The 19078-nt window shown below is 44.8% G+C and overlaps 1 protein-coding gene across 1 annotated transcript in view; it reads right to left on the bottom strand.

Annotated features, from left to right (window-relative positions):
- The window catches only part of KAZN (kazrin, periplakin interacting protein), a 218301-nt gene that overhangs the window by 149809 nt on the left and 49414 nt on the right, over positions 1–19078 (bottom strand). The window contains exon 2 of the mRNA XM_057424203.1: positions 10982–11139. Coding sequence (XP_057280186.1) covers positions 10982–11139 — 158 coding nt within the window. The remainder of the gene's footprint in view (positions 1–10981; positions 11140–19078) is intronic.

Here is a 19078-nt window from a genome sequence, read left to right as displayed (position 1 = left end):
CTATATTCTCTCAGCCTCTGGCAGTCTGTAGCCAGAAAGGGAAGGTCATGCTTGAAAGAGGAGGCAAAGCTCCCCTGCAGTCAGCTGAAGCGTGTTTTCAGCCCTCCTGCTTTTGGGGGATGCATTGTGCATTCACAGCTCTTTCTCTTTCTTTCTTTTTCTCTTTTTCTTTCTCTTTCTCTTTCTTTTTCTTTCAAGCTAAAAAATTAGGCTATCTTGACTTTCCCCAGGATACCTACCCCTTGTGTTCACAACGCCCCCTTTTCCAATGTACCTGTTAACCCAGCTGCTAGAATATTATAAAACATATCATCAGAGCCCCAGAAAAACGTTTTTTTTTTAAATCATTGCAGAAAAAATAGTTAAATATTGGAAAGCTATTTTGAAAGAAAACCCAACTTTTTTTGTTTTCACGCAGTACATCTATCCCCTTTCCCTACAGCCATTTGTCTGGAGATTTCTCATGCACAACTAAGCTTTAACCACTAATTCACAGGCAGTGTGAAAAGTCTTATTTTAGGAAGAAACAAGGAAGATGGCCAGTGGGCTTGAGGAAATCACAACCCACGTGTATGGACCTATATTAAGGAAAGAGCAGCAAGAAATCCTACCAACTGCTCCACATGGCTCCCTTTGCTCCTCAAAACCCTCCCTTGCAGACCGCTGCATACCAAATGGGAGGTGCAAGAGATGCAGTGATGCTATCAGAAAGCACTGCATCGCAATGAAGTGATTCAGCACTCTGACTGAGTGCTAAACTACTCCTTAGTTTACCTTGCTTCATCACTTTGTGGTTGTGCTTGCAAAAGCACCTTCAGCCACTGGAAGATGTTGCACACACTCTCAAGCCAAGAGGGACCATATTTCAGATGTCTTGCTACAGATCTCTTTTATAGGGGTTATTTAAATGCTTATGATATAGGAGGGAAACTTCAGAGGAATTAGGCTCCTAAACACCTCAGACTGATCTGCCCTGGGAAGTTGGTGTGTGCCAGGATGGAGCAATCCAGCTCCTCTTCAACATCTCCCCCATGTGGCACCAGTAATGTTCACAGTGCTTCGTGCAATGCAATTCATAGTTGGCAGTAAATAAGAGGGGATGCCAGGGTTGCTGATAGAGGCAACACTTGGCTCTAAATTCAAACTTTACTGGCTACCAGCTTTCTTATGCATTAACTTGGTTTAAATTCGTGTGGTCCTTTCTCCTGGCTCCATCCCACATGTCATTTCAGGGTTTGGTGCTTTCCCCTTCCATAGAAATAATGTTGATATGTTTGAAGGATCAGCTAATTTCTTTACATGAGCACTTTATTTACTTGGGATACAGATTCAGAGCATGTACACATTTAGGAGAGGAAGTGTGGCATGCTTGAAATCTAATAAAAGTTGCAGTTGGGTGACCGAGCAGCAAATGATTGGTTTTTCCAGCCTCCACAAGCTAAAGTGGAGGTTAAGCACGAGCAGCAGGTCAAAAACTGTCAGCACTGCAACAAGATAGTTAAATTAAAGTCAAATATCAGAAGAAAAAAGTCATGGTTTCCTTATAATGAACATTTTCGTGTAACACTGAACTCGGAGAGTGGCTAATTCCATTTATGTTAATATTAAACTAGCTTTAATCACTAAGCAACTGAGCTACCACCAGAACTCAGGTTATCTAGCAGTTATCCCGCCGATAACTTTGGGGCTGAATTCTGACACTGCCCCATTAAAATCCATGGGGGGTTTCCCAAGAGTCCCATGACAGGAGAGTCAAAGATACAAAACCCGACATGTGATTACATGGTAATTGGTCCCAGTCCCATTGATGGTTCCAGTCCCACTCAAAGCCTTTTAATTCATGGAAAGCTTGGGCAGAAATGATAGCACCAATTATTGCTAAGAGGTACCAAGGTGCATTACTTGATATTTATTATTAACAGCATCTTTTAAAGCAATTTTCATCCTAAGGATCTCAAAGCTTTTTTCACATTAATGAACGAAGAGCCTCACACCATCACTGTGAAGTAGGCAAATGCTATTCCCAACTCACAGACAAATGAGGAAGATCGGAATTAAATTACATCATTAAATTCACACAACAGATACAAGACCTGTTTTCCAACAGGAACAGCAGATCTGCAGTGATGAAGGGATTTTGCAACCAGTGAATCCATCTCCTTGCTCAGGAAATCTGAGTCCAGAGAAAATCTACTGTTTGTCAAAGCTCTGTGCAAATGGAATCAGACAGAGCGTGTTTAACATGGATGCTTCCACTAGCAAGCAGCTTAGCCTATAGCCTAGAAGGAGTTAAAGCCTAAAGGAGTGCAACATCTGGACAAGATCTGCTGCCAGGGTTAACTCACATGGCTGTTTGGAATAGTTTTGCCTCTTTTAGCAGGAATAGCAGACCCAGGATGCTCTTTGGAAAACCAGCTCTTCCGTTTAAATTTGCTTTCAAAACCAAGACAGATTTTGCTTTGCCAAACAAGTTCCCTACCCAGCATCTGAGGGATGGATGCAAAGAAATCAGTTAATTTTTACCAAGCAAGCGCTTACAGCAAGTGTCGAGAGATGGGGGAAGAACACAGAGGCTGCTCTATCTCACAGAGCCATTCAGTAGTCAGTAGTTCTATCAAGACAAAATAAAAATGTAAAGCCTGGCTGGCTCTTGGGCTTCTTGGTGGCTTATTACAGTGACACAGTACTGATGCAGTTTGCTTTGGGGGCTCTGGGGGGGGGGGTGTGTGTTCTTTTGCTTATTTGTTAACTAGAAATGGAGCAAGAAACTCTCCAGGCAGAAGAAAACATATTGAGCCCTTGAAGACTCAGGAAAAAGTGTTTTATTCCCTCCATGTCCTTCATGTCTGCTTACCGAGCGCAGAGCGAAGCTGACTGGGATTTTGTGTTTCATTTGTTGGCTGCACAACTGGGGTTTTCTTTTCTTATTAAGTGAAACTCTGCATTGCTGATAAAGTGCTGTGATAGCAGATACACTCTCAGCTCCCCTAATTGCTGCTTCTACATTTAGGAAGATCCTTATCGTTTATCTCTCATGACTCATTAATGCTTGCAGAGCTTTTACACACACACACACACACACACACACACACACACCCCCATCATGAATATACATCACAGATTAAGTGACACAAAATTGTCATCATCCTCTTTGGCATTCTACAGGACTCTGCATTTGAAGCACTCTGTCCCGGACCCCCTGCTCAGAGGTGTGAGGGCATTTTGTGGTTGAAGGTAGCAGATAAATTGGAATTGTCTGGGTATCTACTGGGTATCTACTATCTCCCTGCAGAGATCTCAGCTTCTTTATACATTTTCTCTTTTACTCAGCCTCGGCTCCCCTCTGACTCAAAGAAAGGTGTCTATCTTGTTTTCTCAACTGCTATATCCTTTAATATATTTACAGGTATGTGTATTTCTCTCTCTCTGAAGCCCACTGCTGACATGCTGCTATATAACATCCGACTTCAACCTCTCCACTGGCATGACCATTCTCTCTTGCTGACCTCCACACAGTAATGAAAACATAAAAGTCAATACTAATTTATAAGCAATTATATGAATAATAGACCTGTTGAGAGTCTCACTCCTGCACCCTTTACACATGAGGTTATGGTCTCCTCTTTGTGCAAGTGTCTGGGGTTTTTTTAAGTCTACTCTTGCACGGCTGCAAATAATGAAACATTTCTGAGCTTTCAACCACAATATCAAACCTAACTCAGAATAATGAGGATTTTTCAGTACAGCATTTTCCTTTGGTACTTTTTAGTACCAAAGGAAAGCAAAACAAAACATGAAAGAGGGAGAATAAAATCAACCAAACCAATGTCGCAGCGCTGAAGCATCTTGTACCCAGTGCATTACCATCAGCTCCAATCTTACAGGGCTTGGGTGGTAGTAAATGTAATGTTGCTTTTCAGTACCATTACTTAGTGTCATGAATATTTTGTTGCAGCGACAGTAGGCAAGAGAATCCATCATTTGCATGGTCCCAGGCTTGCCCCCGCTGTGACAGAGTTTTCTATCCCCTCCTAACTTCTGCTTCATTTCCAGAATCAGATCATTTAAGCTGACCTTCCCCTTCATCCCAGTGCTCAGCCCTGCAATACAATGACTGTCTCCTCCCTGCCTTGGAAATCGCTTTTTTCCACTGCCCCCCAGCACAGCTCTGCAGCAACAGAGCAAAGCACATCGAGAACTGCAACACACGCTGCACACACAGGCAAGGAGCAAATTGAGACACAGCACCACAGCAGAGGGATGGCAGGAACCTCAGCCACAACAAGCATCCGCTCGTGAGGAACCAGCTGAACTGTGATTCTCTTAGTGATGCAGTTATGTTTTGTGCAGATAAGGATTTGACACATTCAAGACATCTCTTTCTTCCCAGTGCCAGGGGAGGATGGGATCAGAGTCTGGCCAGGGTACAGCAGTAGCTACATGACCACAGTGACCCTCAGATGACAACCCTGCTAAGCAGTGACACTGAAAATGTACAGTAACAACCATCCTTACCCAGCACCAAAGGCTCAACACACGTATCGGTGTCAGACAGATGAAAACCTGGGCCAAATCTCCTCCTGTGCTAGCTAAAAGCCAAGAGCATATAGCATTCAAGAGGATCACAGCTCCTACCAAGCCCCACCATTTGTGGGTGACTCTTGATGCACAGAGCTGTGCTGGTAAAGACTGCAGCAGGAATGTTACAGCACACCTATTTTAAGGGTATCTTTGATCTCCCCTCATTATACAGCACATCATTCTCCAAAGACATTGAACTAATAGAGACAGTCCACAAATCTATTTTTTACTCTCCCTGAGCATGAAGAGAGGCAGTGGTTTGTCAGCTACACGTTTAGGTACAGGCACGGCAAATAGGGCTCACATCACATATGATAATGATGTCATTAGGCACAACATGGTCCTTGATGAAGCTCGCTAGGCTGTGTTTTAACTTCCTATCCTTCAACAAGAGCAAGAGTCTTTTCAGCTCCCTTTCAGACTAGACCTAGCGGGATCATAAGAAACTTGGAAGTGGCTAACAAGATTTCTTCTTAGGGGAATGGGATGGCAAGATTAATGTAAAAAAAATACAATATGAGGAGCAGCAGGTTTGGTTTTCAGGCTTTCCCATAAATACATCCCAATTTTAACTGAAGGTTTTTTCCAAGGCAAACCAGCTTACAAAATGTGAACGCTGACATACATGACTGCCAACTGACAATTGCATTTTGGTAATATTCCATAACAAAGAATTAGCATCATACCTATTTCTGCAGCTTCTAAAACACATCAGTGTGGTAAGGATGCTTTCAGAACTCGACTAATGCAAGTTTATCGGAACAAAGAACAAATCCTCCCTTCCCTTTTCTGCCTGTTGGTGTTAATATGACCCACTCGTGTGAAAATAAAGGTCCTGGGGTTTTGCTCCTGAAGTGTGGTCTGCTAAAAATCAGAGGAGCAGATGGCGGTAAGTGTTTAACTAGCACGCAAAATGTTGCAACAACATGTCTGGGTTTGTACAGCAAACCTCCACAGAAAATAGGAATTCTCTTTAAAGGTCAGTTGATGAAATAGCACTGTACTGCTATTAGTTCTGCAGCTGTTATCACAGCCCTCTCAGCAGTAGCTGCCTTGGAAAGACAAGAGACAACATTGCAGAAAAATAGTATGGAAAACAGCTCAAGAAATACGTGTTTTTTTTTAAGTGAGAAAAGGAATGGAGACTCCTCAGGACAAAAAAGACAAGGAGAGGGTCCAGCCGAGGCCACAGGGATGCTCAGAACTCTGGAGCATCTCTCTCATGAGGAGAGATTGCAGGAGCTGGGCCTGGTTAGTGCAGAGAAGAGCAGCCTGAGAGGGGATCTCATCAATGCACATCAATAGCTCAAAGGTGGGCGCCAGCAGGATGGTGCCAGACTCTTTCCAGTGGTGCCCAGTGACAGGATGAGGAGCAATGGCCACAAACTAAACCACAGCAAGTTTCACCTCAACGTGAGCAAGAACATCTTTCCATTGGGGGTGGCAGAGCCCTGGCACAGGCTGCCTAGGGCATTCCTCCTTCTCTGGAACCATCCCAAACTCGCCTGGATACGTTCCTGTGTGCCCTGCTCTGGGTGGTCCTGCAATACCTACAGACCTGCCTTGGTAGACACCTGCTAAAGGTTTGTCCCACTAGTTAATGAAAGCTGCAGCCATTTTATCCACAGCAAAGTGCTGGAACACTTAAGGAAAAGCAAACAAAACTTCTAAATGTAAATGAGAGATCTTTCCCCTCTGATTCTGGGGCAATGTCCATACTGTTTTGTTCACAACTTATGCTACAAGTACCACTACATTTATTTTCTGTCTTTGCTTTAGAAAGAAATTACCCCCTTGATGGAGAAGTGGTTGAATATCTACATCCTCATGCTCTCATACCTAGTCAACAACTGAAATCCAGCTAAAGCCAGGTGCCCTAGAAGGTTACTAAGCTAATCTTGCTCTTAAGTCATAATTTTTGGTATGATTACTTCTGAAAGGTCGAGTCCAAACCAAAAGATTGTCTCTGTGTCTATATAACTTCCATAACAAGACCTAAGAGGGCCCAGACAACAATCACACCACTGTTAGGAAAGGAACTGAATGAAAAGATAGTGTTTCTCCCAAAGAACTTAAAATCCATTTGAAGTCAGTTAAACACTTTATGGAAGCAATTAAATGTATGCACTTCCTGCAAGCTTGCCTTTTAAGGTCAGGCATCCAGAAAAATTACATGTGTTCTCCCATATAACAGAGAACATTACCCTGCGTCTAAGGCCGATGCTGGTGCCTGGATGGACCTTTTCAATTCATTAGGCAAATTGCTTGGACAAACTGCTACATTAGAGCTGCTGCATATGACTCAGCCCTTAGAATGTGATGTTCCTCCTGCTCCGTGCCAGCTAAGTCTCTCACAATAGCAATTAGAAACAGAAAGTCAAGTAAAAGAAAACAAACCAAGAAGTAATTTAGGCAAAGCTGAGGGCAGATTTACAGTCTGAAGGTGTAATGGATTCACCTCACGTGTGTCTCAGAAGCAATAAATCCTGCTTAGTGAAACGTCTGAGAAAAAAGCACTGCTGGCTATAAAACTCCACCTCTGAGGATTATAAAACAACATGCACAGAGCAAACATCCTTTCTGAGGATAATAGGACTGTCAGAAATGATTGACAACAATGACAATCTATCATAGGCTGCCGTAGCCCTGCAGCAGCATCTTGCACGGGGCTGTCTGGCAGAAGTGAATTGTTTATTCATTCCTATACCATGTGGAGGATGGAACATGTCATAGAATAAGTGCACCTTTTCTTTCCATCTGCTTTTATGCACCCACATTATCTAAGTACACCTTTTAGTTCATATAACACCGTCTCAATTTTCCCCTCGGATTTCTCCCCCCTTTCAGCGCCGCTATGCAGATGATGACTTGCTAAGCACTGCTTAGAGGAAGGTGATGCCTTTCTACCTCCAGCCTGACATCAGGGAGCTGCTGCAAACCTGAAACAAGTATGAGAAAGGAGCAAGGTGGCTGCAGAGCTCCTACCCTCACTCAGAGGGAGGGTGATGCTCCCTTTCCAGAGCTCTGCCAGCCCAGCAGCAAGCGTGCAGCTCAGTGAGCAGTCCCTCCAGTGGGGTATTTTCATGATGAGGAAATCCTATCCGGGGTGCTTAATGGATGGAGACCACCAGGGGCAAGAGATCCCCGCAGATTGTAATGACTTTCATTAAATCACTGTCTTCCCTGGGCAGAATCTGAGCTGACAGCCTATTGCTGAGAGACTCCACAGAGCTTATTACCTAGCCCCGCATGCAGTTTAATACTGCTGACGGGGCTGACATAGCAGCAGTGGCCTCTCTGCCAGCTCCCAGCACCATGCTCACACTCATCCTGCCAGTGCTACTTCAGTTGACATTGATGACATTTATGGAGGCAGGAAGAGCGCAAAATATGCAAGGGAATGCCCCATTTCCCAGGGAGAAAGCCCTATCATGTATGGGAGGTGAGATGATTTTTTCCCCCCATTTTATCTGTTTCTCTATCCCATGTTTACCAATAAGTGACATCCAACATGGCAGATTTCTCCTATAAAGCCGTAGTCACTACCACCACAGGTGCTTGTACACCACTACTGCAAAAACTGAGGCATGAAAATCAGTAAAAACTAGAGTAAATTGGCAAAACAGATGGGCAAAGAGGTTCATCCAAGAAGCCGAGGAGGGAGAAATAAATATGGCCTAATGAAGGGACTGAACTGACTCGCAGGAGCATAGAGTTCACATTCAGACTATGAGAAAATACAGCTGTGAAACCCTGAACAACCCCTCCAGTGCTTCTGTTGCTCTTCTCCATGATGACAAGCATCCTTGTTATTCCACCCTCTCAGTGCAGCTTCACAGGCAGATGCACACGGTCCCCAGCACAGCCTGGTCCAAAAATGCTCACAGCATTTTCCATAGTGGAAAACTATGTTTGACTGATTTCATGATTTATCTCAAGCCGGAAAAAATGGTTCAAGATCAAAGTTAGATCCATGGTAGATCTTCTGGCCTACTGGTGCCCAGGCAGGGTTATTAAACCTCGTGTAATTTCTTTCCACATCACAAAGACAGCAAACATGAGACATCATCCCCACTGGCTGTGTTTTCAAAGCAGATTCATAGTGTCAGAGAAGTGAGAATGGCCATTAACTGTCCCCTTTGCTCCATCACTTCTAGTGGGTTAGCAGTCCAGCTAATTCCTACCCAAAACTTCAAGCTGGATGTTCTCTCCTCAGATTATTTACCAGCCAAAATCAGGTCCACACCAAGAGAGGAGAAAAGGGAGTAAAAGGTTCGAGCAATGGATTTCAGCTTATCTTTGCACAGAGCCTTGCACAATCAGTCTTGGTTAGAGCTGCAGGGCTCCATCTTCCCATAAAAAACACTAGCTGGGAAGAAATGAGATCAGGTCAGGAAAGGGAAATAATTGCATTGGTGATGTTTTTTCCTCCTGTGTAATTAGAGCCATAGGGCACTCTGCAGTCAGGGTTGGTAAGTACTTTATATGCACACGCTGGTGGTGATATTCCTGTTTAGGTAGCTTGCTGCCAGCCACATGTTTCCTCATGTTATTGGGTTTTTTTGTACTTGATGCTGTCACTTGTTTAGTTCCATCCTTTTACTCACCACTACCACTTCTCATCCTGTCATCCCTCCAACCTGGAACTCTCAGGCAGAAAACAGTCCTGTCCTTTCTGGGAAGCGATCCAGGATCCCCGCACATCAGGAGGATGCAGGAGCACTTGACATTTCCCCATTGTTAATAGCATTTCCTTAATCAGTCACTCTATCACAGGCACTTAACATGTATTCAGGACAACTGATAAGTAACAGAGCAATTCTCGAGAGCTAAAAAAGGATTCCTGCACAAGGAGATTATCTATAGGTGCCTTTTTGCCCCATATTTATTCTAATCTGCAAGATGCAGATGCCTGTAAGCACCTGCCTACTCTCCTGCCTGACTCCCCAATGTATTCCCACCTCCAACACAGGCTATGGGAGCAAATCCAAATGCACAATCTAACCCTTTGTGCTCTCTGTGACATTTCAGCAGTATTCTGTCCATTGGTTCGGGGTAAATGGAGGTGACTTGTCTCAAGACACACCACAGGGACATAAACACCATACTCATAGAAATGAAATCCTGAGCACAGTTGTAATGATTCACTCACTGTGCATTCCACAGCCTCCAAAGCCTGGATTGACTCCCCGTGCAAATATATCCAACATTAAAACACATATGCCACTAATAGCAGGGATCCCCAGGCCACTTCTTGCATGCACCAAGATCTCTACCAGCCAAAGTAATTAGAGTCAAAGGCTTTGAAAGTGAGAGAAACAGGTAAGAGAACCACCAGACTCCACATGGGAGGATATTGGAGTAAAACACAAAAATACAGTTTTCTCTGCTTGCATCCTCCATTTGGACACTTGTAAAGTGCTGGCAACAAGTGACAGGAACCTGGGCTCTGGGGACACATTGGTTAAAGGAGTAATTGCAGTAACACTACCTGCACCGCCATGTGCTGGTACTTGCAATGGCAAGCCAGGGTTAGCACAGGATAGCAATCAGGAAAACCCTGAAGATTATTATTTTGCTAACCTTTATAGGAATAATTTCCTCTCTTCTATGTCCTTGTTACATGCCTATCAAGAGGCAATGAGCACAAACTGCAATATGGGAAATCCCAGTAAGATGTTCACAAGACCAAAAGTCCCCCATGAGAATGGTCTGAGCGTGGGGGCCAGACTGTGTGATCCCAGCCCTGGAGAGCTCAGGACAGTCTCAGACCTGCTTTGTGAGGGTTTAGGGCCTACCAGAGGAGAAGGGGAAGGAGGACACCCTGTTTCCAAAACAGCCCTCCACTATGGGCTGCCATTTTCCATCCAGGCTTTACAAATAAAGACCAAAAGGTCTTTTTTATAGGATGAAGGAAGCACACTAGAATGCAGGAAACCTACAGAGATTTTATGTCAAAGCAGCAGAGGCACAAAGAAACATCTGCACTTCATGACTTCTAACTGGAGTTTCAGAGCATGGCTAAACCAACAGCTCAGTTATGTGTCTGGCACTTCTAAAACTGGCATTCAGCACAGATGCTCAGTGGCAAAATGACTTTCTTTTCTAGGGCTGATGCTGGATTCCCATCAATGGGTATTGGTTCATTTTTCTCCTGAAACATCAGAGCAGTTCTCAACCCTAAATGTGAGATCCAGGCCCATCACAAGCAACATGCTCCAATCACTGAGAGGCCTTTCACACAGCTGCAGATTTCAGGAGCCAAAGACAGTTTTAAACAAGAGTCAGGGACTAATGTTTTCCACTGGTAAAACTGTCCATGAAAATGATGGACTGCCTCTGGGTCTATGTAATGTGCCTTCCTTGTGTCCTAACAAATGGGAGTTTATTGATTTCTTACCTGTGCATCCATAAGAAGGTGCCTCATCAACATCATGGCATTTTTGAGGGATTCCTTCTCGCTGGGCAAAAAGGCATCTTCATCTTCATCCAGTGTTTTTGACTTGTTGACGATGAAATGGGAGATCTGGTCATTCAAGGAATGAAGCGACTCCACAGCTGAGGAGACAGAGAGGGAAAGCAAAAAGGGAATGAAACTGTGCTGGAAGGAGCTGACACCATTTCTCAGTTTGAGAATCCATACAATCTGCTTTTGAAAGGTGTAGCTGGAAATGGTGCCCGTGACCTCCCTTTCCCTCTCTGCTGAGAATGCCATCAAAGGCGCGGTAAAGACTAGTGACTACCATGAAGTCAAATACTGATGGAGAACTGCAGCAACAGCAACAAGGTGATATAGCCTAAACTAATAGAGTTACTATAGAGTTAACTATAGAGTTAACACCAAGTGAACACTACAGTGTTAATTTTTGGTTACTTCCAGATACCAAGCAGACTCAATTAGAACCCAAGCACTCAGTCTCACTGCTCCCCCAGCCAAGCCACATCCAGTCAGTTTTCCCTATGTGATACGGTTTTGCATCACCAAAATTGTATTTTCAATAGTAAATGCATGCTTCAGCAGGCATGAGGGTTATGAAAGCACTGAGTTATTGCTCTAAGGATCAATAATTATAAATAACCAATAGGTATATGTGCATCTAAAGTTAACTCTAAGATTTAAGCTCATATCCAAGCAGTAGCTAAGGGAATATATGGATGGGAACAAGATGCACTGAAAATTTCTGAAACAGAATAGTTGGTTACAAAGAATGCTTTTCATAAGTTTGTCCCATATTAGCATTCATAAAAGTCAGTTGAAACTAAAGATCGTTTCTGTGAAGAAGCAACCCATAAGCCTTGTCTCCTAGGATATGGCAGCTGTAGTGTATAGCTGTGAAGAAATAAATTGCCAAATAACAGCTCATTGCTAGAGTTAAAGTAAGAAAAAGAAGTCTCCTGGCTCCCAGCTCAGAAACCTGCTCCCTACAGTGTGCTGGAACCCAGAACTTGAGACTACATGAAGGCAGAAGCCAGGAAAATTGGCTTTTTATTACCTAGGGTATGCAGAGCGCAAGACAAACAACTAAAATACTGGTCATTTACTTTATTCACAATTATAGGTAATTGAAACACTGTTAGTCTTTTAAATTCTCCTTCACAGGGTCAAGCCCCAGGTATGATACATGGATTCTGCTCCCAATCATGCATAGCAGAAATCACCAGCTCCACGGCTCATGGAGTCCTCCAGCAATTCCACACACTTTATGATGCTGCACTTTACACAGGCTGTAATAGCAAGACTAATGGCAAAATATGTTTCTTCTGCCCAATGAAAAGCTTTGCTTTGCTACAGATCTGAAAGCTCTACCATGCAATTTGCTTTTATCCTATCCCAAGGCTGGAGTTCTCGTTTTACTGTAGGCTCATTAAACAAATGAGGCTCCAATAACTGGACAGTGTATTTTCCTCCTGCCAGTGGTTCATGCAGCGAAGCCCTTTGATGAGTTTGCAGCTCGAAGTAACACATCACTGTCACACACACTGAACTGTGCTTCAGCTGTACCCACTGCAAAGCCTGATTTGCTCAGGCTGTTTATGAATAAGGCAATGAGTTATTTAGGACTCTTTGACAGACTGATTTTAAGAACACGAGGCAACTGAAATACACTCAACCTAGTTCTGTCCAAAGAAGATCTTACCACAGGATTCAAAGTAGTAAAGATTAGCCAGAAGCCATACTCATTCAAGGGCAAATCTTCCCCAGACAAAGGTTGATAACAGAAACCAGGTGTCTCCAAAATGTGAGTGAAAGGACAGAATCCTCCTTACTGAAAATACTTTTTATGGGGGACTGGGAGGATTTCCCAGGCTTGGGGTATTCATGTACCTCACCGCTAATAGAAAAGGTATCTGAGGCTCACCGTGATGATGTCTCCATTTTAAACCATACCCACAATCATATTCAAGATAAGGGCTTTGCAATAACTAAATGAACCAGCTTCAGCTTTTCCAAGCATACAGTACATGGGCTTAGGGTGGCAGTGGGTCACACACAGGCACTGGGAAAGCATAGAGACTGCAGCCCACAGCCTGGACAGCACCAGGCTCCTTTGCCTGAGCCACTCAAGCACAGGGATGTCAGCTTTGCAAGTTGTTCCACTCAGCAAAACAGAGGCTCGCTCCCTCTGTATAAAAGCTACTGAGTCCTGCAGCCATGGCACCTTCAAGGTACAGCAAACCAGCATAGTGACAAGTAAGTATATCACTGGGGTGGATAGTGTACTAAGCTGGTCATGTTCCTCTTCTGACTGTCAGGTGCTGCGAGGGCTGGAGCAGCTCTGCTCTGGAGTCAGGCTGAGAGAGCTGGGCTGGGGCAGCCTGGACAAGAGAAGGCTCCTGAAGGGGAGACCTGAGAGCAGCCCCAGTGCCTGAAGGGGCTGCAGGAAAGCTGGAGAGGGGCTTGGGATAAGGAATGTAGGGACAGGCCAAGGGGAATGGCTTTAACCTGCCAGAGGGGAGACTGAGATGAGCTCTTAGGCAGAAGCTCTTCCCTGTGAGGGTGCTGAGGCGCTGGCACAGGGTGCCCAGAGAAGCTGTGGCTGCCCCATCCCTGGCAGTGTTCAAGGCCAGGTTGGACACAGGGGCTTGGAGCAAGCTGCTCTAGTGGAAGGGGTCCCTGCCCGTGGCAGGGGTTGGAGCTGGATGAACTTTAAGGTCGCTTCCAACACAAACCAGTCTGATTCTACAATTAAACTTTAAGTAAAGTTACACACGACCATCAAGGCATTTGGAAGTTTTTCCAACATCACAGTTTCTCTCTGCACAGTTTATCATATTGACTGTGTGACCTCTGAGTCTTCTTTCATAGTACTCGGTCCTGGTCATTGCCAGAAAGAGATCTTAGGGCTTGGATGCATCTCATGTACCTTCCCCTTTCTTTCTTGCTTTCTACCTCTGAGGTTAAACTGGACAAGATAAAAAGCCATTACTGACAATTTCATACGGGCTGGTTTTGTTGAGTTCAGTACGTCAATACCTCATTTACAGCTAAACAGAACAAGAAGATGAAGGAGCCTTCAAGAAACTGCCCTCAGCCAAAACATTTCAGTGCCGCTCTCCAGAGCAAAAACTTGCTGATAACATGTAGACAAAAGTCACCTGTGCCACAAATCCTCCCTCACCACGTAGTCAGCAACACTCAGACAGTTGGGCAAGCAGCAGATCCACCATCAGTCCCTGCTTTCACTCAAGATGCATGATCCATCAGAACAGAGGGAGACAGACATGGATTTCATGGGTCCACATAGTGCAAATGAAGACATAAAACTGTAATCATACAATCACGGACTGGTTTGGGGTGAGAAGGACCTTAAGATCATCCAGTTCCATATCCCTGCCATGCACAGGGACACCTCACGTACGGGTGTGCAAATTGTTCAGTAGGGTCTTTGCATTGCCCGTTGCTTCCTGGTCTCCTCCTGGGTGTATTTTGACAACACACACATCCTGCACCAATGCCAGGGACAGCATTTCCTCTGGAAAGTCTCTGCATCCATTTCCCATACTCAGGCACCTAAAAGTTTAAGCACTTTCTCTTTTCTGAGGCCCATTACCACGGGTATGTTCACACCATTATAAATAAAGGTCTGTCAGCATTTCTATTATAAATCTCTGCAAGTCAGGCAGAAGGATTCATTCCAGCACAGAGGGTGGTGCTGATGTGATTTTCTTTTCTCCCCTCTAACGAAAAGGGAAGTGAAGAACTAAAAGCCACACAAAGCTTTTGCCTTCTTAGAGAATTTTTATTTCTTGAAAGAAAGAAAATCAGGGCTTAGCATTCCTCCATTCACAGGCACACAAGGATTTCTCCAGCACTTTTCACTTTCCAAAATCAGTTTTACCAAGAATTTGATGGCCTGCAAGCAAAAGCTTAGACCTGTCTTGACTACATAACAATTTTACTGAAGGGGGGGACCTATGTACATCACACACTATTGCATATCACAACCCAGGCCACCATCATGCTTGTAAACCAAACATCTCCTCATGCGTTAATGCACACGAAGCCAGAGGTACCTCACAGCGATGCTCTGCTGTGGATACAGGGGAGCTGAGTTTCTCCAAGTCACCATGAAGTAATCATTTTGGAATTGTATGTCCTCACACCAGCCAACACTCAAAACCCTCAGGCAGTGTTCAAGGCCAGGCTGGACAGAGCCTTGGGCGACATGGTCTAGTATGAGGTGTCCCTGCCCATGGCAGGGGGTTGGAACTGGATGATCCTAAGGTCCTTTCAATCCAGACCATTCTATGATTCTATGAAGCTGTAGGCTTCTCATACACAACTGCAGCAGGTATATGGCTACACGCAGGCAGCAGCAGATTTAATTTTCTTATCACTCCTAGGCTGCACTAGCATCTCTATCAGACACGTCAGTCCTGAAAGTCATCTTCCCAGCACGAGTATTGATTTATCCCATCCTTTCTGACCAATGCAGAATTGAATACAGAGAAATTCCTTTATCCCCTGAAATTTTGGCTTGAGCCAGAAGCCCACATCTGCTTTCAGTAATATGAATGTACATGAGAGTTCTCCTCGAGCTAATGGCTTCCTGCCAGATTCACACTGACTATGACCAGGAACGGGTACGTGGAACAGTTCTTCCATCTTTGTGATGTTAAAGTAATTCAATCCACACAAAATTAGGTTACCCAAAGTTATACCAATCTTATCTGAAGCAATAGCTCCATATTCTGCAATATTTCTTCTCTTTCCCTTTAAGAAGTTTAGTGCTGTTTGAGCAATATGTGGCACATTAAGCTCTGGGGGGCAAATGCTTGTCTCATTTGTAATTCTCTTGGTTTAGAGAAATCAGAAGAATTATTTTCCAGTGAGAAGGTGGAAAAAGCAGATGAGTATTTGACTTGCTCTGATCTTTAACAGCATCTGCCATAGCCCTATGTTCAAGCTCTGCTTAGCAAAACAAATCTTTTTCCATGCAGGCAATGGAAACTGTATTTGAAAATAAAAGCATCTGAGTCTTCCTCATGAAAGCACAAGGTGTGTTTCCAACCCTCCAACCTGCACACAAAGTAACACCAAAGAAGCCTAAAACACCACACCATTTCTGACCCTGGTTTTCTGGATGTCCTGTGTCAGTCTGCAATCCAGCTTCCAAAGGCCACTTCTCAGAAGCAGAAGATATTTTTCTCATTTAAATCAAGAGGAACTTCCTGCTTTGTGCCCACTAAAAGTCTAAGTGAGAAGGAGAGTTAAGTGTCCTGGGTTCAGCAGCAGCAGTCATTTTTCTCCTTCTTAGTAGCTGGTGCAGTGCTGTGGTTTGACTTTTGGCCTGGGAACAGTGCTGACAGCACCGATGGTTTTAGTTGCTGCTCAGTAATGTTTACTCTGACCAAGGACTTTGTGAGCCTCATGCTCTGCCAGGGAGGAGGGGAAGCCAAGAGGAAGAAGACACAGGACACCTGACCCAAACTGGCCAAAGAGGTATTCCATACCACAGCACGTCATGCCCATTGCATAAACTGGGGGCAGTTACCCGGAAGGGCTGAGGTCACTGCTTGGGTCGGGCTGGGCATCAGTGGGTGGGTGGTGAGCAGTTGTATTCTCTTCCCTTGTTATTTCCCTTATCATTATCATTGGTGGTAGCAGCAGTGATTTGTGTTATACCTTAGTTACTGGGCTGCTCTTATCTGTTGACTAACGGCCTGGGCTTAAACCATGACAGTTAAGCTTTAAACATTTCTGCTGAGCAACACTTCAACTAAACCCAGCAATTTCTCCCCAAACACATGAGATTATGGACCTCGGATATAAACCCTAGCATGCTCAGCTGAGACTCTTGATCCCCTAGAAAGAACAAAAGAATGACAACTTCCTCTTGCTGTATCAGTCCTTTTGGCTTCAGGCTGGTAACACATCAGTAACGCTGCAAGTGAGAGTGAGAAAATCAGTGAGGTAAAAGTTACAGCTATCAAAGCCCTGTCGGCTTCCCAGCTTTTCCCTTTCCAATCTTGCCATTTCCTCACTGCAAAGAACAATTTTGAGGGCAAAGAAACAAGAACAATCCTCCACTAGTGCTTTGACATCACCTACGAGCAGAGAGAAAATGATGAGTTTCACAAGCGGTATCCCTCACTAGGGAGGTTCCATCACCTGTCAGAGGTGATGTGCTGCACTGGGGGGGTTCAGGTGTGGACCATTCACCAAACCCAGAAGCAGGAACAGGTCAACAAAGTTGTTTTTCTGCAGGGTGCTTCGGGGCAGGAATCACTAGAGCCTGAAGGATGTGCAGGGGAGGAAGGAAATTGCTTTCTGTCAGAGATGAGGGGAAAAATAAACTTGCTCCAAAGCCTACTTCAAGGAAGAGGCTGAAGCAGTGAAGCTGCTCCAGGAGACCCCATTTTATACACTCCAGCTACTGCCCAGATGAGTACAAAATAGAATAAACCTTTGATACTTCATTCTGAGATCTACTGACAAAAGTCATCAGAATCTAAAATCAATTCTTGCTAGCAGGAGTGACTAAATGAAAGCGGATGGACATGATCATGATTTTATCAAGGGATGCTGTATAAGGATTCTTGGGTTTATTGGCTGACTGCTGTGAAAGAAGAGTCAAGCAGACACTGGAAGAAGTCAAGCAGACACTGGACTCCTGAAGACATGGACTCCTCTGTAAGCAGTCAGCACTCACAGGCATTACTGGAGGTTTCAGAGAGAAAACTAAAAAGCCACACAGTGTGCACAGATCCTTTGAAAACCCACCGCAGCTGAGCACGGAGCAGCCCTGAGAGCCACAGGCTGCCAGGGCAACCTCACCTGCTGATGTGTGACTGTCCAGCAAGAGGAGTGACGTGTGTGGGCAATTCTTGGGTAACATCACTAAACAGCCACTTGAATAACATCACAGGCATTGTTTTTGCAGAGAGGGAAAAACATATCCAAAGCACTTCAGGCTTTTCCCTTACAAGCTCTCCCCATTTTATTTTGGAGCAGAGAAGGCTCAGGGGGGACCTGATGGCTCCCTACAAGTGCCTGACAGGAGGATGGAGCTGGGGGGGCTGGGCTCTGCTCCCAAGGAACAAGGGATGGGACAAGAGGAAACGGCCTCAAGCTGCACCAGGGCAGGTTTAGATGGAGCTGAGGAACAGTTCCTGCCCCAGAGGGTGCTCAGGCATTGGAACAGGCTGCCCAGGGCAGGGCTGCAGTCACCATCCCTGCACGTGTTCACACCCCGTGGAGACGAGGCCTCAGTGCCATGGGTTAGGGGTGGCCTTGGCAGTGCTGGGAATGGTTGGAATTGACGACCTTAAAGCTCTTTTCAACCTGGTTGATTCTATGATCTGCAGCACTGCACCAGTCAGCCCCAGGTGTCTGTAACATGCAGGGCGCCTGAAGTGCCCAGCTGCTTTTCAGCAGAGGATTTCAGCATCTCCCACATTCTAAATCGCAGTGGATTCCTCTTTTTGAAGAGCAGTTAAACCTGCTTTGCTGAGACGTTTGTCTACATTTCTTACTTTCTTTTTATAACGAAATAATAACTTTCTGTGCAACTTCAGTCCCAAGAATAATGATCTCACTCACAATGAGGGTCTCTCCAAACGCACTCACTTTTCACCAGAACTGTAAGAGGAAAATCTAGCCTGTTGCTGCTCTGAGCTTTCACTTTGCACAGCATTTTGGCCACAATGCTTATGAAACGCTCTCAGCAATGAGGGAGGTGATACCAACACACCAACCAGAGGCCACCAAGCACAAGGATCCACCTTCTGCTGCCTGGGCAGCCCACAGATGTGGGGCACTAAGGGCATGGAGAGACTGCACACAGGTCAACAGCATGTTTTCTCCTTCCTCATCCCCCTGGCAATGACAGTTTCTGTCCGCAAGGGTTTTGGGACAAATTGAGTGTTCTTCCGAAAGCTCCAAATCCTGACTTTGGGATGAATATACAAGCAGCCCTGTGCACACAAGCATGGAAATTTAAGGCAGTTCAGTGTTACAGCACACAGACACATTCAGTGTATAAAAATAAGATCT

This window comes from Pezoporus wallicus, unplaced genomic scaffold (assembly GCF_028554395.1).
Source record: "Pezoporus wallicus isolate ANWC-B61680 ecotype Strahan unplaced genomic scaffold, APGP_CSIRO_Pwel_v1 contig_11175, whole genome shotgun sequence".
NCBI classification, from domain to species: Eukaryota; Metazoa; Chordata; class Aves; order Psittaciformes; family Psittacidae; genus Pezoporus; species Pezoporus wallicus.
The sequence above is the reverse complement of the archived record's forward strand: the minus strand, read 5'-3'. Positions and strand labels throughout refer to the sequence as shown.